This window comes from Cnephaeus nilssonii (genome assembly GCF_951640355.1).
Source record: "Cnephaeus nilssonii genome assembly, chromosome: 23".
NCBI lineage: Eukaryota > Metazoa > Chordata > Mammalia > Chiroptera > Vespertilionidae > Cnephaeus > Cnephaeus nilssonii.
The window spans coordinates 14,562,340-14,583,280 of NC_137094.1; the positions used below are offsets into that span (position 1 = coordinate 14,562,340).

General features: G+C 47.7%; 1 protein-coding gene across 1 annotated transcript in view; it reads right to left on the reverse strand.

Annotated features, from left to right (window-relative positions):
* Nucleotides 1-20,941, reverse strand: part of RYR2 (ryanodine receptor 2) — a gene marked incomplete at its 5' end in the record, with an annotated part of 198,852 nt that overhangs the window by 100,025 nt on the left and 77,886 nt on the right. Inside the window, 15 exons of the mRNA XM_079763764.1 lie at nucleotides 925-1,030; nucleotides 1,830-2,030; nucleotides 4,390-5,170; nucleotides 5,909-6,135; nucleotides 6,665-6,751; nucleotides 7,371-7,530; nucleotides 9,472-9,632; nucleotides 10,552-10,666; nucleotides 12,475-12,827; nucleotides 13,362-13,570; nucleotides 14,514-14,688; nucleotides 16,413-16,621; nucleotides 18,371-18,518; nucleotides 19,043-19,202; nucleotides 20,662-20,745. Coding sequence (XP_079619890.1) covers nucleotides 925-1,030; nucleotides 1,830-2,030; nucleotides 4,390-5,170; nucleotides 5,909-6,135; nucleotides 6,665-6,751; nucleotides 7,371-7,530; nucleotides 9,472-9,632; nucleotides 10,552-10,666; nucleotides 12,475-12,827; nucleotides 13,362-13,570; nucleotides 14,514-14,688; nucleotides 16,413-16,621; nucleotides 18,371-18,518; nucleotides 19,043-19,202; nucleotides 20,662-20,745 — 3,176 coding nt within the window. The remainder of the gene's footprint in view (nucleotides 1-924; nucleotides 1,031-1,829; nucleotides 2,031-4,389; nucleotides 5,171-5,908; nucleotides 6,136-6,664; nucleotides 6,752-7,370; nucleotides 7,531-9,471; nucleotides 9,633-10,551; nucleotides 10,667-12,474; nucleotides 12,828-13,361; nucleotides 13,571-14,513; nucleotides 14,689-16,412; nucleotides 16,622-18,370; nucleotides 18,519-19,042; nucleotides 19,203-20,661; nucleotides 20,746-20,941) is intronic.

Genomic DNA, 20,941 nt, shown 5'->3' on the forward strand with positions numbered 1-20,941 from the left:
CACGTGCCTCCATAAATGTCAGTGGTATTTTAACAACTTGAGACACAGGGAGGACAGGTCTAGGTAGGTACCTAAAGCACGGATGCTTTATGTCGGAAGCAATAATTTTACCATTGCAGAGTGTCCCCTTCTTCATACTATATACATGACATATACATGGTATAACCTGACGGCAGTCATTCAGTGGTTCATTCATAAGCTGACTTAATACACAAGGCAGTGCTTTTATGCTCCTTATTAAAATAAAATAAAAATAATGCCCCTGGGGCCATGCAGATCACCTAGGAACTGGCTGCCACGTAGGTCACTGTCTTTCACAGGAGCCGCCTGCACCTGCACCACTGCATGGAGACAGAGGACGCACACGCCCGCAGCATGGAATCGATCCCATCATGCAAGATCTTAGAATGAAGGGGGAAGATTCCCTTCACAGATTTGGCTGCTAACATATAATTCAATGAAGGATTCCCTTAGGCATTGATTAATTTCATGAGATGTATGCTGAATTTCATTGGCCTAAAACGTGGCCATGCAGTCAGTTTAAATACAACTGGTTGTGAATAAATTTCATTAGACTCAATCAACCTAACACTCAGCTCTCTGCCCAAAGCACCTGGTTACAAACCACGCCCCCTCACCCCCTTGTTCCCTGTCACCAGGGAAAGAGAAAAGAGCAGGAATTTCAGTCATCTTCTGCTTCATCTGACAGCCTGTCTGATCTCTACCCTCCTGACTTCCCACAGAGGGTCCATTAACCATTTTATCGTAATAAGTTTTCGTGGATAAACCCTAGCCGGCATCATGCGTATTTGTGAAACTGTTCCATACAGAGCAGCTCATGTAGCAGTGAGCCTGTTACATAAGAGCGGCCTTTGAAGCAGTGCATGTGCATTTAACAAGAGCTGTAGGTCACGAAGACCTTACCACAATGTGCCATCAGATCTTCATGAAAATCTAAGAGTTGGTCTCGAATTTCCTCTGGACATGGACACTCGTTTTTGTCATCCTTAAAATTGAGAAGCATATTGATCTGAAAGTTTGGAACAAGGAAGAGGAAGAACGAGAATGAGAGAAAAGTGGATTGAGGAACAACACAGCAAAGATCATAAAGCCAAAGCTGTTCAAACCTGTTTTGGAGTATTCGTAAAATGTTGCCCAACAGATGAATGTATCAATACTAACAATGGAACAAATCAATGCTTCTCTCTCTCTCCAATAAATTAAAAAACAATATATTAACAGTAAACGAAAAGTAAACAAATAAATAAATAAAATTCTAGCATTGTGTCCCAGGAGTGGAGGGTTCCTGCAGCTGGGACGGAACCCATCAGCCATGAGGACAAGTTCCCATGGTGTTCGTGTATTTAAGTGTTGTTCCCATTTGTAGAACATCAGGATCTGGCAAACTGACCTCCTCAAAGAGGCCATGCACACCTGATCCCTTTTAATAAGCCTCTTATTTGTTTAAACTTTTTCTTTAAATGTATATTTTATTGATTTTTTACAGAGAGGAAGGGAGAGGGAGAGTTAAAAACATCGATGAGAGAGAAACATCGATTAGCTGCCTCCTGCACAACCCCCACCGAGGATGTGCCCGCAACCAAGGTACATGCCCTTGACTGGAATCGAACCCGGGACCCTTCAGTCCACAGGCCGACGCTCTACCCACTGAGCCAAACCAGTAGGCTGCTTGGTGAAGCTAAGACTACTGACTACCGCAACCTGGCTAGTGTAAAGAAAACAGGGAAATGCCCTGGTCCCTTTGCAGGGCCTGGACCCTGAGTGAGCTAACAGAGCAAACAGGGAGGGTTTCCGGCTCCCTCTTGTACCTGTTCCTGTGGGGGCGACCTGAACTCCTTCGTCTTCCGGGCTGTGAGTGCGGCCGACATGTTCAGGGCCTGCATGACCTCGTTATAGCGGAAGCGCTGGTTGTCCTGGAGCCTAGCGACAAAGTCATCTGAAAAGGCCACGATGGCTTCGATGCGGTGCCGGACCTGGCAGTCGCAGAGGTACTGGAGGAGCAGGCACATCTAAGAAGACAATGACAGAGACACCAAGTGTAAGTCAGGAACCTTTGGAGTTCTGGGACAGCAAATAAAAGTCAGGGGCAGAGATGCCCAGCTGCCCACTCTCCTCCTTTACGCACAGAATCCTGCTTCTGCGAAGGAGGTGCCAGGAGCGAAACAGAACATGCCGGACCGGAGTGGCAAACACATGTCCCTCTGGTGGACACTCTGTCCTGGCCTCCTGCAGCTGTAGGTGCTGTGGCCAATGGGATACATAAGAAGCTGGCCAGGGGCCTCCTGGGAAAGATGTGCCATCATTGATAACAGACTAGAGCACCCTCTTCTCAAGCAGAGGGTTCCTGGGTCACGACATGATCGCTGGAGGAAGAGGAGGCAACACGCCTTGGGCTGGAAATCACGACTGAGGGTCGCAGCCGGATACTAAGATCTGGGTTTCAAATGACATCACTGAGTTCCCCCAATCCCGGAACTGCCTGCCTCCAGACTCTGCATGTAACCTAGGTGGTTTTTCAGCACATTCACTAACGGGGTATTCTCCCGCAGGAATCCAAAAGGATTTCTAAGTGTACAGTGAGCCTTTCAAATATGCCTACCAGGGAACGTTCTGCCCACGCTTAGGAAACACTTAACTACACTAACACCAAGTGTGATTCAATACGAGGCACTGTGGGTCACTATCCACAGGAGTATGTCTGTCGATGCTGCTCTGAAGCGGCCCTACTGTCCGTCCCCCTCCCTCCGCCCCGCCTCACGTAAGCACCATCCCCTGGGGTCTGGGCCCACGTGACAGCCTCCTGACTCAGTCTGCCCTGGACCACCCTGTCTTCCCCTCTCATCTGTTTTACTCACAACAGCTATACTGTGATTTTAGGATAAAAGTTTCCTGCTAAAATCCTTCATGGTTTTAATTGAACTTAGAATAAAATTCAAAACCCATCATGTGGCTGGTTTGAGCGATCAGCTCCATTCTGTGAGAGCTGCCCTCTGCCTGTCTCACCCTCTGCTCAGCTCCTTCAGCTGCAGCCGCACCGCCTCTCCTGCTTCAGAGCCTGCGGGGCCACGTGTCCTGTCAAAGCTCCCAGGACCCTCTCCCGCTCCTGTCTACACACACGCGTGTCTGACCTCAGCTCACAGAGGCCTCCCCGCGCCTTTCTCACGGCAATCCCGTTGAAGTTTCTGTATTCCACTAATCCACTGTTCTTCCAGACCATAAAGGGATTAGCAATGAGATACATGAAAAGAGATGCATCACTAAGAGTGTATTTCCCCGGGGGCGGCGCTTCTGGCGGGTGGGCCCCCTGCTCCTTCAGCCGGCACTGTGCCCGGCTCCGCAGACGGAGAGGGAGAAGTGCACCATCGGTGCCCACACCCACGGGACCTCAGACCAGAGGCTAAGAAAGGGCCTCAGACGCCTGCGCACAAGGACAGGCCACGCCTTCGGCTCCTTAGCAACGTGCAGGAGGTGACATCCCCTGTGGGACAGCGCCGAGGCCGGTGGGCATGCCGGCGGGTGGGAAGGCTGCACAACGCCTGGAGTGCAGGCATTCCAACAAAACGTGTGAGATGCAGGTGCAGAAACAAGAGGAGAGACACAGGGAATGGCTAAGGAGCCCGAGGGAGAAGGGCTGGCAGACAGAAGCCCATCTCCTACGCTTTCACACATATAACACACACACACACACACACACACACACACACACGCACAACTGTACACACAGAAATACACATGTATACACATAGACATGCACACAACTAAACTCACGTAGACACACACAACTATACACACACAAATATATGTATACACACCTACACAGAGATAAAAGTACATATACACACAAATATACATATAAACATAAAGTGTACACACATAAATATACATATATATGTGAACACAACTATACGCATGCACACACAATATACACATACACACAACTGTACACACAAATACACATATAGACACATACACACATCTATACATGCAAATCTACACATACACAGAAGTACATGTATACACATATACATACACACACAAACAGGCCAGAGTTGCAGACACGCATGGTAAACTGACGTATACTCAGCCAAGGAAATCACCTTGACAAATATACTAAATTTATCTTTTATTAACTATTGTCAATTGACTCAATTGGAAAATTCATTAAATTCAATCCAAATGTAAGAAAGTTAGATTGATGGGTCCCAAACACACTGGATATTAATTTTCTAGACATCTATGCAGTACAGGAACCCCCACAGGCCAGTTTCAGTGCCTTGGTCATGTGCAATCCTGAGCTCCCCACCCCTGCTCCCCTGCAGCCCCCCACTTATCCCATGCTCCCTTGCAGCCCCCCACTCACCCCCTCACCTGGAGCTTCACGGGCTCAGGCAGTTTCATCTGCAGCAGCCCCTCTGCCGCATCCCCACGGACGCCCTCGGGCCGGCCATCTTCGGTGTGGGGCTCCTTGGGTGGTGCCTGGTGCTCCTCCTCCGGGAAGGCCTCCTTGAACACCCGGGGCTCAATCAGTTGCAGGATGTGCTTCAGGTCCTCCCCTTGGAAGACACCCATGGTGAGCAGCGTGTAGAAGAGCTTGATGAGCGGCACGAAGAGGAACTCGGTGGTGCCCCCTACCGGGTCCCTCGCGCGCAGCCCGCCCTCCTGCACCACCTCAGTCAGCATCTGCATGGTCTTGGTCTTGAGTGTGTCCAGTGGGAACTCGGGGCTGTACTGGTAGCAGTCGTGGTTGAGGCACACGAAGCTAGGCGAGGAGAAGCGCATGCGTGGCCGCAGCGAGGTGCTGAGGCCGATGCCCGGCAGCCCGTGCTCCTTGTGCTTGTCTGGGAAGAGCGTGATGCTCTTGGTCTCCTCGGTCATGGGCACGATGAACTCGTTGTTCATCATGAGCCGCGCGGTGGCGTAGGCGCTCAGGTGGATGTCGATGAGCAGGTCGTAGTAGCCAGTGCGCAGCAGGCCGGGCATGTACTTGCTCTCGATGGCGTACAGCAGCTGCGCCTCGTCCACGTGGCTGCAGAGCGCGTGTGCCACACGGTGGTTGCCCAGCGCGCACACGGCCGAGTAGAGCCGCAGCGTGTGCGAGTGGAAGCGCAGCAGCTCCTCCTGCTCCGTCAGCTCCAGGATGTCCACGGACCTGCGGGGGCAGCGGCTGCTCAGTCGCAGGGACACAAACGCTCATGCAACCCGCGCGCTTCCTCCACGACATGCAGAACAAGTCCGTTCAAGGTGTTTACAGGATTTTTCCATAAAGGATTTTACGTTGGAAATGTTCACCCTCTTGTGCTTGCCCCCTCTTCATCGTCCATACCCCCGAAGTTCTGGGCACCTTAGACTGGTCTCAGTCTGAACCTGGGGGCCCCTCCTTTCAGAACATGAGCACTCCCTGGGAAACCCCAAGTCCCCTTCCCTACTGGGCTGGCTGGTTTCTGGAACCCAGGAAACGGTGCCTGATTCCGGAGGCTGCGCCTTGTCTCTGACCTGTGAGCGCTGCCGCCTGGCCAGGGAGAGGAGCTAACTGGCTGATTCCCGGGACGTAACCTCCCTTCTAACCAACCTCCCTCCCAGACCCACACAAACGCCACCAGGTCTGCGCCGCTCGGGAAACACACTATAGTGACATTTTCCGTGAGGAGCGTTTCTGCTGGGAAACTGAGTTTACACAGGCTCCTCATTCAGGTCACCTATCATGACCTTTCAAAACCTCAAAAATCGGGCCAGGATATGCCCAAAGTCTTTCCTTTGACAATAGAATCCGTTTTAAAAGCCCATACTTCCTTTAGACGAGCCACTCAATTTGAGTCCCCAGTGCCACCTGGAGCCCGGGGCAGTGGTCAGTTGGAGGGGCCCAGCGGGGGGTGCAGGGCGCGCAGACCTGTTCTCCTCGGGGATGTGCAGGGACATGAACTGCAGGGGGTCCACGCACTGCACCAGCCAGCCCTGGCGCTCGCTGACCCGTGACACGTCCACCTTCAGAAACTGGTTGGGCATCCGGCTCCACAGGACGTGGGACAGGAACTGCACGTGGAGACGCGGGGGACACTGAGGCACGGGGTTCCTGTGCTCGCTCTTAAAGAGACCCGCCGAGAGAGGCATCACGTTCTAGGGGACGAAGCAGAAGAACCGTTTATGGTCCTCCCGGGGAACAGACAGCAAAAGAAAGACCCGCTGCGTGGCCACCGAAGTCAATACAAGAAATCACAGAAATGGGGCTGACGCTCCTGAAAGCAGACACTGTTGGGAAGGAAAAGGCCCGGTCCTTCAGGGCAGGCACAGGGTAGGCCCGTGGCTCTGCCACACCCTCGCTGGCCTGGGAGAAGGCAGGTGCGAGGAAGCGCCCACATCCTCCAGGCTTGCTCTCCGAGCTGCTCTCGGTGCCACACGTCCTGACACAGGTCGCATCCACGTGGCTCTCTCTCCGTCTGACCTGTCACCCCTCTTGTCCGTAACCCACACCCTCACTCACACTGATGTTTCTGTCTCTCTCCCTCTCCCTTCCTCTCTGAAATCAATAAAAAATGTATTTTAAAAATTTATTTATAGGATTAATAGCAGTACTAATTTAAGAAGTACATATTATTCCCTAACAGAACACAATCCAAATGTAATACCAAGAATGAGTCTTTCTTACCTTTATTCTTCCCAACTCAAACTGGAAAACATTGGGACTTGTAGCTTGTGCGAAAACTGCAGGAAATAATTTGGTGCTTGGCTCCACCTTAAAACCAACGAATTTAACAATATTAGCAGAGGAAGAAACAGAAAGAACACGTATTTTCTTCACAACAACTAGGGAACACTCCACAAAAGCGAACCGGAGACTTTCCTTTCTCCCACATGGAAATCGTCTTTCAACAATTACTTGGAGCATTTCATTTCTTTGCTACGTGAACATTTAAGGAGAAATGTACTCTTTGCTCTGAAGGGCGTAAGGCACAGCTATTATTCAAGCAGAAGTAAGAATACATAATTCATTCAGTTCTGTTTTCATTTCCTTTTTTGTTGTTGTTAATCCTCACCCAAGGATATTTTTCCCATTGATTTTTAGATAGAGTGGAAGGGAGGTGGGGAGAGAGAAGCATCAATGTGAGAGGGATACATCTGTAATTTGCCTCCCGCACGCGCCCTGGCCTGGACCTGGAATAGAACCTGCAACCCAGATGCATGCCCTTGCCTGGGAATCGGACACAAGACCGTTAGGTGCGCGCGCAGATGCTGTAACCACTGACCCACACTGGCCAGGGCCTGTTTTCATTTTTTTCTAATCTTACAGAGTGTGCTTTCCTCTAATGGTTAACAACGCTTCCCTGCGGAGAAGCAGCGCCCACAGACGGTACCTGGTAGTAGGTGCTCAGCTCCTTGCCGTTGGCCGTGAAGGTGAGCAGCCCGCTGGCGGCGTCCACCACGCAGCCGATCTCCAGCCCGTTGTTGTTGCGGACCTGCCCGGGGCTCATGCTCTCGCCCGCACACACCATGTAGCAGTTGCTGCGTTTGATGCTGAATTTCAAAAACATTTTTATCTTTGTACAACCACAGGTATAACAGAAGCATGTATCTCTCGCAGACTAAACCTAAGTTATGCTGCGCAAGCAACAAGCTCATGCTGTGGTGGGGGAGGTGCACATGGGCCCGAGTCTGACCCCGAACCTGGCTGACCGGTGGACGCTCCCGATCAGGTCGCACACGCCCCTAATTCACACCTGATGGAGACAGGTCAACAAGCTGGAACCACATAAGAACTGACCTGCACCTTCCCTCCAAAAACTCAAACCAAACTGGATCTTTTTCTGAGGTTCAAAGAAGTTTATTTAAGAATCATCCAAATTTGTAATTTTCATTCTCAGATGTATTTTGTGTGTGTGTATGTGTGCGCGCGTGTGTGTGTTTAACCACTGTTCTGAGATGAGAGCAACAGTCATTCAATACGTTTCCCATTTGGCTAAAACATGCCCCCTTAGGGACACTTCCGGTGATCTGCCAGGAGAGAGACTCAGCTGGAATATGCACAAAATCAGTGTGAACAACCCACTGAGTTTCACTCTCAGCCACACCTTCACCAGAGACGGCAACAAAATTGTTCTTTTCACTTTGTCTGCCACCAGATAGCAGATAGATTAATGAGACCAGGAAAAAACAGGCCACAGGCAGGCAAAGAACAAGAAGGTGAGATGGCCCTAGCCAGTCTGGCTCGGTGAATAGAATGTCGGGTCCTGGGTTCAATTCCAGCGAAGGACACGCACCTCGGTTGCAAGCTCCTCCCCAGCCCGGGCCCTGGTTGGGGCGCATGCAGGAGGCAACCTATCGATGTGTTTCTCTCATATCGATGTTTCTCTCTGTCTTTCCCTCTGTCTTCCACCCTCTCTAAAAATCAATGGAAAAATAACCTCAAGTGGAGATTAAAAAATAAAAAAATTTTTAAAAAGGTGAGCTGGTCAGTTTCTGGATAACCAGGTCAGCTGTGCTTCTTTGCACTGCGTCCTTAAGACTCAACAACCCTCCCCTCAACTATTCCCACAACAGAGTAATCTATTCAGTGGCTCAACCCCAGCTTCCCTTATACTATCACCTTCTCTGAAAATCAAATATAACCCCCAAGAATATTTCTGGACACAGGTGGTTTGGGGCGCCCACACTGACATGAAGCTCTCCTCATGAGAGAGTCTTGCCAGCCCACTGCCTCAAGGTCTAAGTTCTAGTATTTCAGGTCTAAAAACCTGAAGGCAGGAGAGTGAACTTCTAGTCACCAAAAACGAGGTGCGACTATAAAATAAAAGCAACGTATGGAGGACGAGAGGACACATGGGCACAGAGGAAGGTGCAAATGTCAGGACTTCTCTTGTCTACTTCTGCAAGGAAAATGGCCTTCCTCACTTTTTTGAAGGTTTGGTTTGAGTTTGGTTTGTTTTACAAATGAAAAAGGATGGCACAGAAAGTGTAAGTGACTTACCCAAAGCCACACAGCGAGTCAATGGCCAGGCTGAGGAAAGAACCCACTGCTCCTCAGTCGGAGTTCAAACACGCCCACCTGGTCTCCACCACTAGCCCCTCAAGTCTTCAATCGTCTCCCCCCACAAACCAGGTCCCAGGGTGCGTGTCAGACCACATGCTCCCTGTCTCACCTTCCCCATCCTAATCCCTGGCACAAAGGCTGCGACTGGCAACCCAAGCTGTTAGTCACGTGCGATGTCAGCTGAAGGAACATGATTGTTACCCGAAAAAGGGTGTGCTGCTCTCACTTTATAACCGTTTTCCCTTTTAAATACTCAGATTCCTTACTGGCTTGTTTGAGCCCCAGAAAGGACACTGACATTAAGGTTTTGATCATATTGTTCCTATAAGTAGAAATAATACCCTGGGTATGAAATCCAAGAAAGGAAATTCCTAGGTTTATCAACATTTCGATCAGCTGTCCCTTGTAAGAAAGGGAGGGAAACCAACCTTTCGTGCACTTTCCCTTTTTCATCTCCCAGAGTCACGGTTACGGTGCGAACTCTGTCCAAGTCAAAGCACGTGTCGTACTGGTGGAAGTCGGCCGTGACCCAGCCCACCCAGACGCTGGCCGGCTCTTGTCCAGGGAAGATCCTCACCGAGTAATAGTACTGTGAAGACAGCAAAGCAGGCGTTGGCAACGTAACACGAACCAATCTGAACTGCAGCGTCCTTGGATTGTTGAAGAATATAGTTGCTTAAAATCACTGGGCCTAATTAAAATGTCATCCACACCAAAAACTAACACTGCAAACTAAGAAGAGCCTTAGAGCAGAGATCCGGAGTTCAACTAGAAATCATGGGAACAGAGAAGTCTCTATCTGAGCAGCCATGCTAAACGGTGGAAGGCTCTTGTATTCCTGAGTGTGTGTGTGCATGACTGTGGGAGTACACACATAATATGCACACCATATGTATTTGTACATATAGAGGATGTTTATGCAATACAATCATCAGCCATTAGGCAAGTAAGCTTCGAATTCTGCCGGCTTTCACAGTGTGCTAATCTATGCTGGAGTTTTACACCTGTGGATAGGTCATCTTTCCTAGCGCTAAAATGTCACATTTCCACACCTTAAAATCACTTTGAAATAGCGCCAATCTAATATGTGAAAACCGATCTCAAACATGGGGGGACTTAAGGGACACTATTACCTATTTTTTCCATTTGGCATTTAGCTATTTTGAAAACTTTAAATGGCACAGAGCAAAACTTGACCTCTAACAAAATATAAATGATCTTCTTTTAGACATATCACAAAGATGAAAGAAATTATATGTATTCGGAGAAATTAGGTCACAAATTCAAATTTTGCCAAGAAAAAATAATTAGGCCTTTTTCCCTAAAATAGCTCTTTTACTGCATATCCATATATATTTCAACTTTTTACTCCTCCCCACCTCCCACCAAATAAGAAAAAATTATTTTAAACATAAGCTTGCTAAGTATGATGACTCAAGTGGACTATTTGAAATGTCAAGTGGGATGAGTGACAGACTGACGTAATGACGAGAGCTGCGACCTCGTACCGTGGACGTCTGCATCAGGTAGTCGTAGTCGTCCCGATCATCCGCAAGGACGTCCTCAGTGAGCCTCGCGGAATGGCTCGTGCTGTAATCCGGCTTTGTCTTTCTAAGCAGGAATCTGAAAATAAGACAGAACTGGGAGTTAGCAACATTAAAAGTTCTGCTTCCTTCAAACACAAGCAAATAATCGGCTTAGTTCAGTGATTATCAACCAGGGCGATTTCACTCCCCCGAGGATGTCTGGCAACATCTGGAGATGTTTTTGGTTGTCATAGCATGGGATGGGGGCCAAGTGTGTGCCACCTGCATCTAGTGGATGGAGACCATGTTTCCTGAACAAGGCAGACTCTCACAACAAGCAGTTATCTAACCCAGAGCATGCTGAGGCTCAGAAATTCAGATTTAGTGCAAGGCAAAATGCTAAAATGGGTTGCCTTCTTGTCCATAAAAATACTATTTAGGGAGAATACTCTTTAAGTTTCAACCAAGAAAGTAAATACAGACATTCTGAAAACTAACTCTTGGCGGGAAATACTTACAAACCATATATCTGCTAAAGATTAATATCCAGTGTATGCAAAGAACTCCTACAACTCAACAACAGAAAAGCAAACATGCCAATCCAAAAATGGACAAAGAATTTGGAAAGGCATTTCTCCAAAGATGATCTACAAATGACCAATAAAAATATGAAAAGACATGCACTAATTATCAGGGAAATGCAAATCAAAACTATATGAGCTATCACTTCACCCCCCTTAGGATGGCTACTAAGAAAAAAACAACACAGAAAATAACAAGGATTGACAAGGATGTGAATAACTTTGAACCCTTGTATAGTGGTGGTAAGATCATAAAATGGTGCAACAGCTCTGGAAGACAATATGAAGATTCCTTAAAAACTTAAAAATAGAACTACCAGAAATCCTATTTCTGGGTATATATCTAAAATAAATGAAAGTTGGGTCTTGAAAGGGTATTTTTATATCCATGTTGACAACAGCACTGTTTACCATAGCCAAGAGGTAGAATTAAGTCAAACATCCATCAATGAATGGAGAGATGAATGATAAACAAAATGTGGTTTATATACACAATGGAATATTACTCAGCCTTTAAAAAGGGAAGAAGGTCTGACATGCTACAACATGGATGAACCTTGAGGACATTACACTTAGGAGACAAACCAGTCACACAAAGAAAAATACTGTATGATTCCACTTATAAGAGGTACCAGATTAGTCAAATTCATAGAAACCAAAGGTAGAATGGTAGTTACCAGCGCCTGGGGGGAGGTGGAAAGGAAACTTAATGGGTATAGGGCAGTGGTCGGCAAACTCATTAGTCAACAGAGCCAAATATCAACATTACAACGATTGAAATTTCTTTTGAGAGCCAAATTTTTTAAACTTAAACTTCTTCTAACGCCACTTCTTTAAAGTAAGACTTGCCCAGACTGTGGTATTTTGTGGAAGAGCCACACTCAAGGGGCCAAAGAGCCGCATGTGGCTCGCGAGCCGCAGTTTGCCGACCACAGGTATAGGGTTTCGGTTTTGCAAGATGAAAACGTGCTGAAGATGTTTCACAACAATGTGATCACACCAAACACTACTGTTCACTCAACTGTGCTGTACACTTAAAATTTGTAAGTGCACTTAAAAGTGGTTAAGATGGTAAATTTTCTTGTGTTTTTTTTTTTTTTTTTTACCAAAATGAAAAGGCATAAAAAAGGAACTCGGGATAGAGTACGTCTGTGGTAACAAATCAGATGACAAACAGGGTGCTTAACTGTCCCCTACAGAATCCTTTGTGCATGAAGAAGGGCGAAGAGAAAGAAAAAACTGACGTGGGAAATCCCTGGCCTCCACTGCAACCCTCCCCACAGAACGAGCTCACTCTGAGAATCACTTTGCAGAGATCAGCGACCTTTGTTTCAGACGAGAGGGCTTTTCCTGCGCGTAATCTTTGTGGTTATTAAACTCTGGTTTTGTAGCTTCTTTGTCCTTGTCCACTCGATCGGGCACCAGATGGCCATGAGCTGTCTTCATCAGAACCTCGAAATCAGAATCCGCGTCGTAATCCTCCAGATCGCTCTTGGGCCCGAAGAGGCCGGCACCCGGGAGCCCCCCGGCCGCCGTCCTGGAGAAGACCTCTGCGCACTCGATGGGCATGCTCAGCCGGTAGAACATGATGTCCGTGCTGCTGTTCTGGGAACTGAAGGACTTCTGAGTGACCTTTAAACATGGAGAGCTGTCCGCGGTGCCGTCTATTCTGGTCACCTAGCACACGGAGAAGCAATAGGTCAATTCCAGCCATCACTGTGGATTTGGGGGTTCTATCTCTCCGGGTCACCTAGCACACGGAGAAGCAATAGGTCAATTCCAGCCATCACTGTGGATTTGGGGGTTCTAAAGACCACGTGTTTCATGTCTTTAAAACCCCAAACACAGCCACATGTGGTGTGATTTTGTAAATTAGACGATTGAGTATAGCGAGACTGTGTTGCAGATATACCCATAGTTCTGCTTCTAACTCAGAAGAGGGTTTGGGAAATCCATGTTATAACTGCATCTATTCAGACTGAGCCTGAGATTGCCTCTAAAAACAAAAATTAACAACTGCTCATCAGTCTAATCAGCTACTCATAAAGTATTTAAAATCAGGGCTGAGCCTATGCTTAATTCTATTTCTGTGTAACACATCAGGGTCACCTTTTAAGTAAGTGACAGTAATTGTCCAAGTAAAACTCCCACGTGTCAAGATATTCTATCCTGTCTTTTGGCAATTGTCTGATATTTTAAGAAAAAGCAAACCTCAATATGTTCATGGTTTGACGGAACCTGGAGGAACTGAGGAAGCCGCTTGCTGAGCCACATGGTAATGTCCCTGTTGGTATTAACGGCGAATGGCTCGTAGCCCTCCTGTAAGCCACAAATGGTGAAATACTTCAAGGTGCTCACGTCCTTTCCGAAGTTCATCCTTCCCACCTGAGCCACCCCAAGGCTGCACACAGGTATGAATCCTGGAAGAAAGAAGAATCACCACCTTCAGTTCCATTAGTGTAAGAGCCTGTTAGGACGGCATGATCACAAGTGTTGCTCCAGAAAGAGAGAACCGATGCTAAGTGTTAGACATAAGGTCAAAAGGGCAGTATTCGATCTCAGCATCACAATTCGCTAACTGTGACCTCTAGGTATGTCGCTCCTCACCTTGGACTCTGTACATGAGATGCATGCTCAGCAGCCAGTCCTCCAGGATCCCTGGGCATGTGCCCTGACCGGGAATCGAACCATGACCTCCTGGTTCATAGTCAACACTCAACCACTGAGCCGCGCCAGCCAGGCAAGAAACTCAAATTTTAACTTAATGTCAATTAAAATAGCCCCGTGTGGCCAGTGGCCCCCTTACTGGAAGTGTTTGCCTCACGAAGGGCTTTCGTCTTTTACATCCCTGCCCAGGTCACCCGGAGCCACAGCACAGCTGCCTGCTCTCTGCCCTGTGCATCCCTTTACTAGTATTTCGAACTTCTCACTGATCAGAAACCACACAAGTGAGGACTCCCTGGTAACTGTCACCGCATAAAGACAGAACAGGGTTTATTCATCTTTGTCCTCTCAGCATCCAGCAGAGGGCCTGAACGGGGAGGCTCTCGTTACATTTTTATGAAATGAGTGAACAGACAGAAGCTATAAGCAGCTCAGAGGGAAAGCCTAAATAAAAACTCAACATTTGTGGAAAATGCGCCTCTTGCCTGCCATTTATTTTCTTATGCACGTTCAAGCAGCCGTAGCTCAGTCGTGCGAAGAAGCCTCAGCTAGAGCAATGTCAAGGGCGTCTGATCAAACAGGCCATGAGGGTGCCCATGCGACTTCCAGCGGCAGCTCCCCGGCCCTCACCCTCAAGCAAAGACGGGGTCACGGGCATCAGAGCCAAGAGCCTCCTTGTGCCGCCCCCAACGCACTTACCGTCACCAACGTCAAAGTCCTTGAAAGCCAGCTCTGACCCTGAGTCATCAAGAAGGATTTCGCCGTTCAGTGTGAACATCATGGTGCGCTCCGTCATGTCCACCATGCACCCCATGACATCGCCTGCTTGCCAGGCGCGCCCGTAGTGCTCATTGCCCTGGTGCCACCGCTGGGCCTGGGGACCGAAGAGTCATTGTCACCGAGAAAGCTGGGAGAACGCACCCCCACTGCCTGCAGGACTCACGGCAGCCCTCCTCTCCCCACCCCCACCCCAGAGCCGGGATCTGGGAGTCCTAAGTCCCTGATGGCAACACTGTGTGCGCTGACTCGAGAAAAGCCCAAATGCTCTTTCATCGTTTTGAGAACCTGTCACTTTAAAAACCTACTCCACATACTTTCTATTCAAAAGAAAACTCTGTCTTTAACATTTTATTTTTCTTTCTACAATGAATGCTTCCCGGGACATGGGTGGTTTCTCTCTACTCCCCCAAATACAAAGAATTATGAGCAGAGACTCAAGCTGGGAATTTATCATTGAATGACATTCTAGTTTTCATCCATTTCAAAAGAAAGTTCCATTCCTTGGAACAATGGCACCAATATATAACAAAATGGAAATCTTAACGCATTTCAATATAGAAGGTGGGGCAAAAGTAGGTTTAAGGTTGTGAGTACACACAAGAGTTTATTTTTGTATTATTATTTATTCATTGTTATATTATCTTCCATACAAACAACAGTAAACCTTTGCTCCACCCTGTATAATAAAATAAAGTTTCAAACCAAACCTAAAAATGTTTACAATATGTTTGCTGAAATAAAAAGCTGAAGACTGAATATAGATGCCAATATTGTTTGATATACACAGAGGATAAGTGTGATAGTTGAATCTATAGTATATTCTATTGATCTGTAGATACAAAATTAGCGATACTGATTTTCCAGGTAAATCTTTTAACTTTCCCCTAAATGTCACCTTCACTGTGATCTAATATGTAATGAGATACAGTCACCAATGCAAAACAATAATATGATTCTTCTCAAGTAAAATACTCAGTTTTTAGAAAATTTATTTAACTACATTAGGTATCACAAGGTGTTCAACTTCCCCATCTGAAGTAAGAAGCAGAATTCAGGAAAAATAAAGATAAGACATTTCAGAACAAAGAGGACACAATGCTCGTTTCTAGCCTAGAAGTGCTCGCCCTCCATGCACCCCTGAGAGCCCACCGCCAAACTCCTACACGATTGCTTACTTATTGTAATTCCCTTTTTCCCATTAAATTTCCCTCATATAAAAAGGAATAGAGTCCACTGGAGGAAAATTAGAGAAAACAAATAAAAGATCTATTTTATCAGCAAGAATGACTACTAGTCTATTGTGACTACGTTCATACACGCAAATTTTTAATATTTTATACGGGTAAAATAACATTCAAACATTTATATGATGTATAAATAATAAAATAAGCTTCCCCGGAGCCAAAAAAATGAAAATGCCTAATGATGTTGAAAATGGAAACTTTCTGTGATTATAAACCGCATTGCCTTAGGTATTCTTACAGTGATTAAAGGTGTCTACCTATCATTAATTATTGCTTGAGGATCGATTTCTTCCATGGAACTGCTGTGTCAAGGTGTGTGCATTTTAATGAGTGGGTGTATTTTTAACACTTTTGTTAGACATGGTGCTTCATCTTTCTGACAAGGCTTTCCTGTGTTTGTGGGTGGAGAACACTGTTTTGAAACTATAAGGGCAGGAGTTTCCCTGGGAACCATCTTCCCAACACGGGCTCTGCAAAGGGCTGTGTGGCTGTGCTCCCGGGGGCCTCCGGGGGCAGCCGGGCCCGGCAGGGAGGATGCCTCCCACCCCCTGGCTGCTGCCTGGCGCCCCCTCACCTTGAAGCCGTCAAAGGCGAAGGCATGTTCGTCGCAGCCCAGCTCCTGATCAGGCTGGCAGCCTGGCCTGCTCCAGCCAACGCGCATGTCCCCAGCAGTGACAGCCTCGAACTCAAAGTACCACCTTCCCGCCTTCACGGCGTAGGTTTTCTCAGCCCGGAAGATGCGGAACCGTTCCCCAGGGCTGCTGCACACTTCTGCTCGGGCAGCTGGGAATGTAAGGAGAGTCTGTGATCACAGGGAACAATGAAAGGGGGGCAGATACCACGTGACTTTATAACTACACCCACAGTGATGTGCTAGTGACACTCTCCTCCCAGCTGGTGCACATGTACTAAGTGTGTTCATCAGGACGGGCAGCCCACGAGCCAGCGAGGCGCAGGGAGCACCGGCTTCCGCACGAGGCTGTGGCGAGCTGGTGACCGTGAAGGTGGGGCGCTGCCTCTGAGGGAGAGAGTTCCTTCTGTGCAAAGACCTACCAGCAGTTGGTGGCTTGGTAGCGGAAGATGAGATAAACGTGAGTCATGGATAGATAGAAAGAGACAGCACAAGAGACTGAAACCACTGCCCATAAGAAATGAATGGACATTGGCGGGTGAGAGAGAAGAGGAAAGAAACAACCAGGCAACGAGGGGGAGTCAGAAAGCTATAAAAAGCAGGGAAGGGTCACCATCCACACACTCCCAGGCAGCATGAATGAGGGCAAAACTCCCTCTCCCCACATCTTCACCATAATGTGCTGCACACACACATAGTGTTTAAGCAAGTAAAAGGGTCAGGCCTGACATCAGAATCAGTGCAGTGCAAAGGGAAAAACATCTGTAGGCAATGGGACACACGTGCATTGAGAGGACACAGTAGATAGAGGGGACGCACGTGGACTGAGAGAGGACACAGGTGGACTGACAGTAGGTGCACATGGACTGAGAGGGGACGCACGTGGACTGAGAGGGGACGCACGTGGACTGAGAGGGGATACACGTGGACTGAGAGTAGGTGCACGTGGACTGAGAGGGGAAGCACGTGGACTGAGAGGGGATACACGTGGACTGAGAGTAGGTGCACGTGGACTGAGAGGGGAAGCACGTGGACTGAGAGGGGATACACGTGGACTGACAGTAGGTGCACGTGGACTAATTGAGCACATATGGGCTGAGTGTGTGCATGTGGATTGAGAGGGCCAGGAGTGAGAAACCTCAGCCATGGAACCTGAAGCCAGGTGACCATGAGAATGTACACCAAAAGGTTGAGGATTAAAAAAAAAAAAGTCCATATACTCAACACATATTTATTGATTGCCTATTCCAGGGGTCCTCAAACTTTTTAAACGGGGGGCCAGTTCACTGTCCCTCAGACCGTTGGAGGTCCGGACTATAGTTTTAAAAAAAACTATGAACAAATTCCTATGCACACTGCATATATCTTATTTTGAAGTAAAAAAAACAAAACGGCAAAAACACCCACATGTGGCCCGCGGGCCGTAGTTTGAGGACGCCTGGCCTATTCTAATGTGTTTTCCTTAAAGTAAAATATTGCACTAATAGATACTGCCTACATGAATGAGTATAAATAATGAAGGCTTAGAAAACACTAGATCCCACTACAATTTATTCCCATAAACAACTAAACACAGCTCTTCGAAGGACCGCTGGTGGATGGGATGGGGGCAATGTCCGAACCAGGCAGACTCCTTAGACTCCTCAGGAAGTAAACCGCTGTGGTCTGGGCCACGCTCCTGAGAGACGGTTAATCCTTCAGGAAAAGGTGCTCTAAACCAGCAGTCGCCAACCACAGACCACTGGTGGTCCATGAGGTCCGAAAGGCTGGCGACAGCTGTTCTGAACTGCACACGAGATTACACACTACGGACTCTGTCTGTGCTCCCTTTTTTCACTTATTTGGCCGTAAACCCTGCCCGTGATGTTGCAAGCAGAGGGAGCAGAGGGAGCCGGCAGTACCGTGGTCTTGGTCGGGCGCCTCCAGGCTGTAGCCGTACCCCAGCAGCGTGCGCACCGCCTCCCGGAGGCTGTCCTTGTTGGACTTCTTGGTTCTGTCATCCAGAAGGCTGTAGGGCACAAGGCGCGGGTTTCTTCTGTTCTTGACGTCCTACGGGAAGAAAAAGGTGCGGTCATCAAAGCAATGCCAACAACCTGAGGAAGTGAGACAGTAAACACAACAGTGAAAGAGAACAAAACGCCAAGGCCCTGAGGGTCAAGGCCGCCTCTCCCATCCCCTTGGTCTCCGCGGGCTCCAGAAGTTCCCGGAACAGGGCCAATACAAAGGAGTTAAGCAAATGAAGGTCTGCATCAATATAAAGCGAGACCTCTCCAGGGGAAGAAAAAGTAAAAACAACCACAGCAGTGACAAAAGCCACCTGCAGGACCTCTTTCAGCGTCTACCTTCTGCCACGGTCACAAGCACTGGGCTAACGTAGAGAACATGCACTCTCCCTGCACAGGTGGCTGACAAGTCTTGGTGTTGAGAAGAGCCACGTTAGCAGGTCAGGGATTCTGAGTCAAGAGACCACGTGAGGCTGTTGTCCCTTGTTAAGAGAAAACCCCGTATGTTCCAAAAGGCCCGTCTGGGACCTCACGTAGCTTTAAAAACAGGCTGCGTCAATCCCCAAGTACCTGCTGGATGCCGTAGGTCCAGCCCTGCCGGATCCGGTCCCGGGCCCACACGTTGTGAGCATTTTCTGCCAATTTGTCCACCATTGCTTCCTGAGACGGGGTGAGTTTGATAAAGCTCAGGTCCATCGGTGCCGGCTTGTAGCCACTTGTCAGCTGGTAACTATAGAGCAAAGCAAAACACACGTATAATGGGCCTTCCCAGAAGAGTCAAGATTGAAACACGCATGTAAGAGTCTTTGCGCAGCCCCCACCTACTTCCAAAGGTTCCGTGACCCCAGTGGTGACCACTGGTAACACAGCTCCAGCAAGCCGGGTCCCTCCACTCAAGCCCATAACTCATCAGGAGGAAGGATCACACGACCCTTATGGTTTTGTTTTTCACCAATAAACCAAGTTCAACAACTCACCTATCTCTCAAAATGGAGAACAAGTTATCATTGTTTGTGTTCCTAAGAGTCCAGGCTTAATGCAAATCAAAGTACTGGTTACCAGTGCGAACATTCAACGGATTTCTCAACCAAAGTTCTCATTTTCAACTTGTAAATGTTTTATTAATGTAATTTTTACTTAATGAAGCTGTGTATGTATCCTTACAGATACTAGGAAAATTCTAATGCATCTACAGATTATTCCTACGTACATAATTTAGGAAGCCCCAGCTAAGAGAGAGACTAGGAAACCCACAGCCATCCAAAACATGAAGGCCCGGTTCTTCAGGGACTCTTACCAGAGACTATTTCTGCACTCTGAGCTGGAGAGAAAAGTTACTAAATAAGTTTTCATCTTTTGGAAGAAATATAAAATTGAAAATGTAAAATTCTCAACACATGATATGTGGGCGCTAGCACTGCCTGCCCCACACAGACACACAACGTCTCCCTGTCTAACCGCCGAGGCGGGTGCCCAGCACTCACAGCTGCTCCTCTCACTCTCGACCGCATGCCCTACAACCGCTGTGCCTCAGGGGGGGCAGCACCCACTTTTCCAACCACCTCTGGCTTACAGCAGCGCAGGGCACACGGCAGCCTTTCAAGCCACAGTTTTTGAAAGAATTAAGGCTACCAGACCGCTGTACCGATTTTTCGGTAATTTCCGAATCTGCTGCTATACCGCTGTACCTAATTTTCTGTACTTTGCCTAGACCTATTTTCTACAATGTCTCCAAGTTCCATCTTATTCTAACCACTTGTTTGCATGTAACTAACATTTTTCTATATCATGTTGATTTTTTTCTCTTTAATGCTCAGGAGCCCAGGTACAGGGGATAGTTAGGTTCAGGGCCTCAGGTCTGGTAGGGTTAACTTTATTTACTAAGTTCAGATAAACATACACACCTGTTCATCTCAAAGATTATCCTTTTGCACAAAAGAAAATTCACCAGATAATTATGCTAAGGTAAAAGAATCAATGATCAGAACTTGAGGAAATGCTCTTTACATACAACTGTAAGTCACCTTTCCTCTCCTAACTGCTCTGGGCTCTGGGTGGCGTCGGCACCGGGTAAGCGCCCGACAGCAGGAGTCTGGCTGCCCCGGAACCTAGACCGGAGCCTAACACCGGCAGGCTTTCAATAAAAATATGTTGGATGAATCGATGTATGTATAACACAACGGACTTACTTCTTGGGTAGCTTCATCTTTTTCACCTTTTCCTCAGCATGTTCATCTGATATACCCACGTGGCATCCTAACGCCAACAAGGTCCTGGAAAACAAAACCAGAGCTAAGCACAATCCTTCCCTGAGCCCGAGGGCTCAGCTCACCCGCAAATGGAAACGAGGGATAACAGTCCTCCTGAAAGCAGAGCACACGTGTTTTTAAAGAACACTTATTAATTAATAAGTTATTTACTTTTGAGTAATGAGTAAGAGAGTGGAAATTGAAATGGCAGACACTGAAC